Genomic DNA, 10,850 nt, shown 5'->3' with positions numbered 1-10,850 from the left:
AACTCGAGAGAAGTGACGTCAGCCCCGAGGCTCCTACAAGGCAAACTTTTGTTCAAAAAACCTGCGGCCAGCAAGTGCACAACCGTGACAGACATGCATCAACCTACACTAACCTGCAGCAACCGGCATCAACCTGCAGCAACCGGCATCAACCTGCAGCAACCTGCATCAAAGTGCAGCAACCTACATCAACCTGCAGCAACCTACATCAACCTGCAGCAACCTACATCAACCTGCAGCAACTTGCAGCAACCTGCAGCAACCTACATCAACCTGCAGCAACCTACATCAACCTGCAGCAACTTGCAGCAACCTGCAGCAACCTACATCAACCTACATCAACCTGCAGCAACCTACATCAACCTACATAAACCTGCAGCAACCTACAGCAACGTGCAGCAACCTGCAGCAACCTACATCCACCTGCAGCAACCTACAGCAACCTGCAGCACACCGCAACGTCAGTTCAAATGATGAGATGATGTAAGAAAAGATAATCCTTTATTCTTTATCAGTGACAGTGACAGCAGTAAAGGGGTAGTCAAAAATAAGAATCATCAGTTTAATAAAAATAAGTTTACATTCTATGTAAACATAAGGGAATTTATCCCCAACTATTTTGATAATAGATTAATCTGTTCAAGTAGTTTTTATGGAGAGAAAAAAGTCCAAATTCTCTGATTTCAGCTTCTTGTGGTTTTGGGATAAACAATCGACATTTTTCACCATCTTATGACATTTTATGGATCAAACAACAAATCGATTAATCAAGGAAATAATCAACAGATTAATCGATAATGAAAATAATCGTTAGTTGCAGCCCTAATAAGGATTGCACATGGAAAGATATTTGAGATTGTGAGAGACAAAAATTGCACTGACAATGTAAGCATTGCAAAGGTTGAATGGGACGATGGCTGCGTTACATATTATAGCAGTTGTTTGTTAGTATATTTGGTGTTTGTGGTCTAATTGGGAGCAGTGCTGGTTGTAAACTTCACAAGCAGCAGGAAGGAAAATAACTGCAATATCTCTCTACTTTACATATTTGGGGTGAAACATGTGTCAGCGAGCTGCCCAGTGTCCTGCAGGGCGTGATCATGGTGCAGGCATTGTCAAAATGGTGATGATTAATGTTTTTATTATTGTTACAACAATAACATTATACTTTTCACTACTCTTTTGACGACATAGATGTTCAAACTGGAGCATGGGTTTCAGGAGCTTTTGATTTCAGCCACATCCCCGTTGAGACAGTGAAAACACACGCCTGCCTCCATTTGTTTTAAAATTTTTATTTCAGATGCTTTACAATTTAAGGGGTTTATTTACAACCATTTAACCTGATTTTAAGAAGAAATTAAGGCGTATCAGTCACCCACGTCCTGGAGGTCTTTAATCAAAGTAAGTACAGGATTAGGACATTGCTGCCAAATGCATTTGATGGTAGACTATACCACATGCACTCTCATCTTGTTTTGTAATGAATAACCAAAGGAGGCAGACACAGCGAGTCTCCCTGGCGTTGGGCACAAAGTGCAGTGTAATGTCTGAAAGTAAAACAAAGATTCGACGGTGCTTTAGTGGGTAAAGCAGTTCAGTCTTTATCCTCCCTATATGCAAAGTTTGGCTTGCAGAGTGGCAACAAATTGACACATGCTCATCAATCGACTAACACAATGAGAGATCATGAATTACAAATAATATATTATGCAATATTAAACCAATTAATAAGAGCAAGTTAAAAATCACGACAGGGATTAAATGAGGAGGATGCTAATCAATTAAGACTGCAAATGAAATGATGTTAGTCCACATACTTAATAATTCTTTTTTTTTTTCCACATGTGAGAGGGGAGTCTAGCTCAAACTCTTTATTGAAGGGGCCAAATTAAGCTTATGTGATACAGAAACTGTCAACGAGATATTTGTGTTGAAAAAATGAGTTGTCTAAGACTCCATTTGGCCAAGAACTACCATCTGGCTAATTTTTCTGATCATTTTGCAAGCATACGTTTGGCAGCACACAACACAAAACAGCACAAAGGGGAGGTGCATTTGATCCCTGTACTGACACCACGAAATACAAGTGTAATGGAAACATTTTGGAAGTGTATCAAAATTTGGACTATAGTAGTGCTGTAGATCACAAATAATAAGGAGTGTTTGCTTCTTTTGGGAGGTTCAAACTAAGGTAATGGGATTTCAGTTGCATGGTGTATTTTTAAAAATAGGATGCAGTTCTTTCCTAAAGAGAAACAAGAAGGCACTGCACCTTTTGCCACGGCGAATTGTACATGAAGAGGCACTAATTGGATACAGTAATTAAGGCACAGAGGCAAATCTGAATTAAAGATGTGGGGGTGTGAAAATCCTTTATCAGCATGTGTTATTTAAAACAGGCTTATTTGCTTGTTCACTGTCCCTTGTGCTCATTGATTTTTCTCTCCCCTCTTTAATTCTGAGTCCGTGGTATAGATGCTGCAGTCACAGCATCTACTGACTGGACTGAGTGAAACACACGTCTGGCCGGATGAACACAGTGAGGGAGGAAAAAAATTATTTGATAAATTCCTGCCACAGAATACCTGGATTTTTAATTATATTAGACACTCTTCATTATGAGAGAATGAGCAAAGGAAGAGATCGGAGCAATGTCACTTTCAAAAGCATTTCCTGGCTGGTGTTTTTTTTTTATATCATACAATAAAAATGTCAGCCTACCTTGGTCATTTGTAACACAAGTCGCCGTGGAGGGCTGCGATGCAAGCAGCATGCTGGGGGAAGGGCAAACAGTCTGTCCTCTTTGAAGGGATTCTTAAAGAGTCGTGATTAAAAAGTATAATGAGATACCAAAGACACAGCAAAGATGATCTCCCTGGCGACAGATGCAAAACAAATTAAGACACTGCTTTTGTTTTTAATTATTATTTTTTCTATCGGCCCTCAGAAAGCTCAGGATCCCCTTTCGGATAGGAGTTGGACTCACTCTCATTGATTTTTCTCCCCCCTTCCATAATGCAGATTTGAATCATGTCAGCACACAGTCGTCTGATCCTTTCAAACTAAAGCCTCCCTCCTGCACTGCACATGGAAATAACCATTGTCTGAGCTAATACCTGGGTTTGCTTTAGTTTGTGACTATGCAGTTTAAACTCTAATACCACAATTTCCCCAACAACTCTGACCTTACCGATCCCTAAACTCTGCCACACCATGTGTGTTGTCAGATATAGAAAGCTACAGTTGACCCATTTATTTAGAATAAAACACATGTAAATATGAGAATTTTATATCCATTAAAACTGATAAAGAAAATAAAGTCAGGTTAAGCATTAATCTTACGCATGCAAATTGTTACGTAGTTAAGATAAGCTCTGTACAGTAAAGGTGATAAAGAAAAATAAGAGTACCGGTAGTATGCCATGCTTTGACATGAAATAGAGTATAGCAGATCAGGGAGCCTTTACCTAAGTAGAGGCCATTGTTTTCCTCTGTTAAAAGCAGTATATTCCAGTGGGGTACATGGGGGAGAAACCTGAGACTTGCAGGACATAAGAAACAGATGCTCTTCACTTCTGTGTACAGACACCTTCCCCAGGAAAGACAGGAACATGGAGGATGAGAAAGACAGGATGAGGGGGGACAGAAATAGCATACTCAGTCCAATCCCGAGAAACAGGACTGTGTGTAAATCAGGAAGGGGGAAAGAGTCTCTTGCCATTGTATTTACACGGTCAGTACCATTACACATGTATTTGTAAATATATAAGTTGAAGACATTGTGAAGTCCATGGGCAAGCTGAGAGGTTGTTTTTATGGTATGCATTTTATAGTGTTGGGAGAGAACTCGGCGATTCACACATGCTTGATGAACTTGTGTCTTGAGATCTGGCCTGGCCCCTCATTTTCATTCCATCTATCACACGACTGTTTGTCACATTCATGCATACCAATGTCCATTTCAATTTGTCATTCTGGGTCAGCATCGACCACCTCCTGTTCCGAACAGTGGTGTGGCAGATGTGCTGAGACAATAAACATGTACATCAGAGTTAAACAGAAACTACTGCTTTTGGGATGTAACAGGGTAAATCACTTAAATTGCAATATGTTTTTAAAAATATGAAATAATCGGATTTGCTTTAAAAGATGAATCACTCGTTGAATAAAAAAAAATCAAATGGGGCTTTTCAGTGTTGTAGTGTTGCAATTAATTGTAACAATAAGCATAAATGCCTGTGCAAGAAAGCAAATACAGCTCTGTCTAATTGGCTGCTGTCAGTTACTACTGACAACTACTGCTGACAGATGGCACAGTCTCCACTGTCAACACATAATGTTCATGTGAAACCCTTTTTAATCATTTATCAAAATTCAGACACTCATTACTAAGCATTAAACCAACTTCAATATGCTTCCATCACACTCATCTTGAAACATGGTTAAATGCCTTGACACTTCCTCTAACTATTTCATTCAGAACCAAGTGGAAATCTTTAGTCAACCTTCTCTTGCGACTTTCACCCATTGGACGGTATTAGCTGTCGATCACGTGGTATCCACGCCCCAATGCAATCCGTGCTAATCTAAATGGAACTATTAATATACTAAATTAACATCATGCTGTATTTGAAAAGTCTTGAAACTAGCGATTGAGACCATAAGCTGTTAAAATGTCTTCTGACGTTATAAAGCAAGTGAGAAAGGTGAGGGTTATTTTCTCATTGACGTCTATAGAAACTGACTTCTTTTTGCAACCAGTGGAGTCGCCCTCTGGTGGTCATTCGACAGAATGCAGTTCTCAGGCGCTTCCGCATTTGCCTCACTTTCCTGACCTGTTGATTACATCCATTTTTTAGATACAGTCTATGGGGGAGAACCCATATTTGTGTTAATGTCCATCTCTCTTGGAGTTCGGAAAAGGAAACATCTGTATTTTTTTACCATAAAAATCTAAAAATGTCCCTTTTACTCCAGTGTTCAAATTGCTGATATACAGTAAACAAATGTGTAACAGAATCAGAAGCCTTACAGACAGGTCATTTTGTTGTCTGGACACTCATCTTGTATGTTAATAATTGGCCAATTGAGGGAGACCCTTGTACACAGCTTTCTCAATCACCCAGAGGACTCTCACCTTAGCCAGGAGAAAAGATAATATTTTTATGACTTAACATTGGACTCTGTTTATCTGTATTTGCGTTGCATTCAAAGTGATTATCTTCCTCATTTTCACACTTCATTGTAGTCAGAAAGAGACTTGGCATAATGTGAGTCACTGTCCCACCTGGTGGCCAAATACAGAAATGATCTGGAAGGTTTGGGTGAAAAAGGTTATTGTTGTGGCTCTCCATTTTGGTGCCACATTACAAAATGTAGGTCCATAACGGCCTCCGATCAATCATTTCAATATGTTTCAAACGTCTAGAGAGAGAGCTCAACAGAAAGAGGCAAATGGAGCAAAGATTCATAGGGAGCTTGACAGACTTCTTGTTAGTCTAAAATTAGATGTGCATGAATGGAAAGGCTTCTCTCAGTTCTGCTTTTTCTTGAGCCACACTGAGATGTCAGCAGAGCCACTGGACATTTAGAGGGTGACACACTTTTCAATGACAGTGATTTAAATGACCCTTCAGAACTAATTAGAATCTATACCTAATTTTGGCATCCTAATTCATCTTCTCCTCTTCAATGTATATATTTAGCAGGCATGTTCTACATAGATCACTCGGAACAGAGCATTATTCTCAACCTGCATATTTTTTGCTGGACAAAGCAAGACTGGAAACTAGAAAACGCTTCCATTTACTGCAACCCTCTCGTTTAACACAAATCCCGGCACCTTTGCGTCACCATGTTCTTTGGCACATTACTGGAGACAAATTGCACATACTTGCACTAATATTATATTAAATCTTTATATTTATATTCCTTACTTGTATAGTTTAGCGGTTCTTATATTTTGTAAGGTGTGTTGCGTGTCCGATACTTGCTGCTGTATCACTGGAATTTCCAACTTTGGGATCATAATTATGTCTATCCATCTGTTCAATAACAGCAAAGCAAGCCATTGTTTTAGTCAAACATACTTTATCATGAAAAAACACACAAGGGGCTCAGATTCTGCCAAATTAATAACAGATATTGCACAAAAGCATTTATGCTGTTGAAAACAACAGTATTAACAGGGGCTACTTGCCATTATCCTGGATTACACCCATCATATCGCCAAATCTTGATTGTCTTTAATGTCACAAGATGAGCCATCATTTCCAACACCAATATCATGATGAGTCGCTTACAAATTAAACAATGACAATGCTCAGGATTCCATAGGGCAGCAAAAAAAAATAAAAAAACACCAGAAAATTATTAATATTATTATATATGATAGCCACCTCAAAAATATTCTGGAATGACAGTATTTGCTGTTCACATTCAGTCTTACGTCTGTCGAGACAACTTAACAAAATGCACGGGCATCTCTAATGGCATCTCTGGCAGTATTTACTGTCATTTAGGATGATTTTCCATTTCAATAGGATCCCATTCAGCTTCATGGACTGTGGAACTCCGCTTCATTGGCTTCATCTACATCGTCGTAACCAGACTCCTGATCACACTGGGATCAAACAAACAAACCTTCTGACGAAAAAACATGCACTTTGTCGCATTCGTGGAAATTCACAGTAGAATATGGCATTTTTGACTTGGCTTGATCCGTAATGAGGAATATGAGTCAGGATATCTGGAGGATCTGCTGCACTGATTTTCTTTCACTTTCTATGCCTGCCTCTTGGAAGTCTCCCGAATTTATGGGAATAAAATACTAAATATGAGAAAACTTCTGCTCACAAAAAGTAGGAAAGCTTTGTATTAAAAACACAACGATCTCAAAAGTTAGCCTAGGAATGCAGTGACCGATAATAATCGGATGTTTCATGCGGTGGCAGGTGACATGTACACTAAGCTACAGCTGTTGATGAAAATCAATCTGCAGAAATTGATTGATAACTAGCAAGTGTCCGTTAATGCAATTTTCATAGTGCCCCAGTGAAGAGGTTAGTATCAGAGTAAGAGCCTGGTCAGTTTTGTCATAATCACACTAAACTATTCTGAGTCATGACAAAACGTTCTCAGGCTACATCCACGCTTCTACGTTTTAGTTTGAAAACACATCCCTGTTGCCGTCCACACCACTCTTTTAGTAGAAGTTTTAGTCTGGACGGGCAGAGACAGAGACGTTAGGAAAAAGATGACGCAGTCACCAACATTCACTTCCTGGTTGGTTCTTATCAGTCACGACTCGATTACCAGTGGCGAATGCAAAAACACTGATAACACTGTAACAGTTCTACTTTGTCAACGGTCCAAGAAAAAATAAATTTCCTGCTCTTACGATTCACAATTGTCGTTTCCCGTTCGTAGTATTTTTTCTGCAACTAAGCAACCAACTGAAGGGTGGACAATCTGCTTCTTGTTTACACCAGCACACACGGGCCCGGCGTATGTGAATAGTCATTTGACATGCGTTTTTGAAGTGTGTTGATATGGACAGAGATTACTTCTGATAGGGAGCTACAAAGCTCGTCTGGACGGAGATTGTTTTTCGTTTTAAAACCAAAACATATTATTATGGATGTAGCCTCAGTGGCTGTTGTGAGGGTGGACCTCTCTTTACACGAACACCCACCCAGGGAGAGTCAGTTCTTCTATGGCACACTGTCAGTCTCCTCGGCCTCCACCAGGCAGGACTGGTCCGTGTCCAGGACTCGGAACGGAGGGTGGTACTCGAACGCTGTGAAGATGGTGGAGCCAAGATTGTTCTTCTGGTGCAGGAACCAAATAACCGCGGAGATTCCCATGATAGCCACAACGCTGAGAATGACCAGGGCCGACAGCAACGCGTTGGGTCCTGAGGAGGACAAGTCACAATGCGAGGAAGGTCACCATTATAAACGCAAAAGTCACAGAGGAACGTGTAAAGAATTACATTGGAGAAGAAGAAAGAAAAGCTCAAAGATCTACTTACTCTGCTTGCCTTCCTCTTCCTCTGCAGGGAACAAAAAACAACATTTTGAGGCAAGTAGAAACAATCCCAAGCATATTTTCTGAAGTCACAACGGTTCGAAACCCGTCTACACACTCATAAATCAGTCATTTTTTAAATAAAATCCGGGGGATGTATTCAGCACATAAAATCAACACTTGTAAGAGACTCAAGTCTTACTCTGAGCGGTCTCACAGATCACTCCGTTCTCCACTTCGTCCAGGCAGCTGACGTTTTCCCACCTGCCCGTGTTGCTGTGCAGAGCCACACACGTGTCCAAGGGCACCATGTCCGACGGAGATGAGCTGTCCTCCCAGTTCGTGAACCCCACGGGGGATTCGTCGCCGAACCACCTCATGTCTTCACCTGACAACATACGCCAGTCACTACCCCAGCATGACGGGCAGCAAGAACACCACGCAGCAGCACCTTCGCCTTTGAGCTTTTCTAACCGTGGTCCATCACAAATAGTGTTGAACGAAGGTCCGAGATATGCATCTTTCCCCCCGCTCTAATGTGCACTGGTTCAGCGTCCTCCTCTGTGCCTCGCATGACCACTTCGAAATAAAACCAAATTACAGGATTTCCCGAAGCTGTGCCGGTATTTCAAGAGAAGGATGAATCAGTGCTGTCAGCAAAAGCTTTCAAAAGTAGCTGGCACTCGCAGAAAATAGGGGCCAAGCTAACGGACAGCTCAAAGAACGCACCGACCGAAACAGAAAGTGAAAGATGACATTTCTAACTCTTCAGACCACTCTTTCCAGGATCAATAATGAATTTCCTGGCTCAGCGTTTTTTAACGGACACCCACAAGAAGTTCCAATTAGACTGCTCAGAAACATTAGTTAACATTGAGTTCAGACTATACCAACATCTAGAGCAAAAGCCTGTAAGATTCAAGTGTCGGTTTGTGGTTAAGGTGTTTTTCAGGGTTTCCCACTTTCTGATTGTTATTGATAATCAGATTTTATCTGATGGAAGTTAGCCGGCGTGCTCCCACTGTCCCCCAGGTCACATGGTACTTACTGTCTGTGTCATAATACATTCCCAGCCACACGTTGACCTTGCCTCTCCACACCTCTGGGCTATATATAATGACAAAGTGATTCTCCGCAGCGCTCTGCACGGTCAAAAGCTCTGAAAAACAAAGCAATGTACAGTGTGCCAACACACTGAGAATACAGCACACTCGCCATTTTGTCTTGGATGCAAAATGGGCAGAAAAAAAAAAGTTGTGTCACGTACCAAAACCTCGGCAGAGGGTTTTTGCCCTCTCAAAAGTGTAGCTTTTGATTTTGTCTTCTTCTCCGTGGACGAAGTGGTAACACTGGTCCTGGAAGGGCACCCAGGTGCGTCCGTCTGCCGGGCAGTCTGAGGAACAAAACATGGTGATGGAAATATTTGATATAAGACTCATTTAGACGCAGGAAGAAAAGTCACCAAACACCTTCTGGAATGGGACTGAGTGAACAAACCATATCTGAAGATGCTGTCAAAGATCATGTCTGGCTTGAGGCCACCGTCCTATTGTAGTCTGTACTACCAGGATGGTCAGATTCAACACGTGACCATTGTTCCTCTTTACTAATACAGTTTGTCTGTTCTGTTATTAAGGCTCCTTATGATTTTCTTCATATATGTTTTGGGTGTCTTTGGAGCTCATCAAGTTGCTTTTTTAAAAAACCCTCACATTGAGGATTTTATCTGACAAGTTTCACCTTTATAGCATCGTTACCCATCATGACAGTGTTCCCATTTAAACCACCACACTGTCCGTACTGTTGCTTTTCAGAAAGTGGGAACGTGTCAAAAGTTTCACAGCACATAGTGTTGGTTCAAAAGGTGTGTTGCCATGTCCAACACAACAGGAGAGTTGGTTCGGTGCCTGGTCGATGCGCACGAGTCCACCGACACATGGCTGATCCAGTGGAACCCTGCACCGACCGAACAGGGTCCACTGACCCCACACCAGGCCTCCACCAACCCGCCGCCGCGTCACTTTGGTTCTCCCGCAGAAAAGCGAAGCCTCTCACCTCCCGTCGAACAGAACTCCAGGTGCAAACACAGCGCGAAGACGCAGCACAGCACTGATCCAAAATGGTGACTCCTCCTCGGCGACTCCATGACCGCGAGCGAGGACTGAAAAAACAAAACAAAACCAGAAACTACCACAGGCTTTCAGGACCCAACTACTTGTGTGACTGTTGCCTCGACGCGCGCGGCCGCCGCGACGTGAGGACACTGATCCCTCCCACGCGCAGCGGCGCGCGAACGTGGACTCAGGCGCACAGACGCGCCACCCTGTCCGGACTTCACCCTTCAGCCCGGGAACAGGCTCCACTGCGGCTTTTATAACCAACAAAACAACCGATCATGTCAATTTATGCAACGGTATGAAGTCGTCTTCGTGCCCCTGGATCAGAGTTGGCGCACAGGCGCCTCTGGATGGTGCTGTGCGCACAGCGCTCCTCTCACACTGAAGGAACTCTGTGGGGGATGTGCATTGTTTTGCCTTTTATTTTATTTTGAAATGTCCGTCTCATCATCATTGTGATAATATAAAGTGATATGTATGTTTAAATTGCACATTTTAACTACGTTTTAAATGCATTGACTTTACTGAAGCATTCAATTGTTATTTTTATTTACACAATGACTCTTTTTTTAATATTCAAAAAGTTTAACACAGTTTCCCTTAATTTTGTGAACTGGATGGAGATTCAATATTACATTGTATGATTTGCAAAGATTGTATTTGTCGTCCGAGTAGCCCCTGTACCTACTCTGCATTATTAAC

At 41.7% G+C, this 10,850-nt stretch overlaps 1 protein-coding gene across 1 annotated transcript; it reads right to left on the bottom strand.

The window, feature by feature from the left end:
• Positions 1 to 6,076: 6,076 nt before the first annotated feature.
• cd302 (CD302 molecule) lies at positions 6,077 to 10,394 on the bottom strand. Its single transcript, XM_035604823.2, has 6 exons — positions 10,087 to 10,394; positions 9,299 to 9,424; positions 9,080 to 9,190; positions 8,234 to 8,419; positions 8,036 to 8,056; positions 6,077 to 7,918 (listed from the first exon to the last, which is right to left on the bottom strand). The coding sequence occupies exons 1-6, from the start codon at positions 10,175 to 10,177 to the stop codon at positions 7,716 to 7,718; spliced, it is 738 nt and encodes a 245-aa protein (XP_035460716.1). The 5' UTR covers positions 10,178 to 10,394; the 3' UTR covers positions 6,077 to 7,715.
• Positions 10,395 to 10,850: the final 456 nt, after the last annotated feature.

This window comes from Scophthalmus maximus, chromosome 14 (genome assembly GCF_022379125.1).
Source record: "Scophthalmus maximus strain ysfricsl-2021 chromosome 14, ASM2237912v1, whole genome shotgun sequence".
NCBI lineage: Eukaryota > Metazoa > Chordata > Actinopteri > Pleuronectiformes > Scophthalmidae > Scophthalmus > Scophthalmus maximus.
The sequence above is the reverse complement of the archived record's forward strand: the minus strand, read 5'-3'. Positions and strand labels throughout refer to the sequence as shown.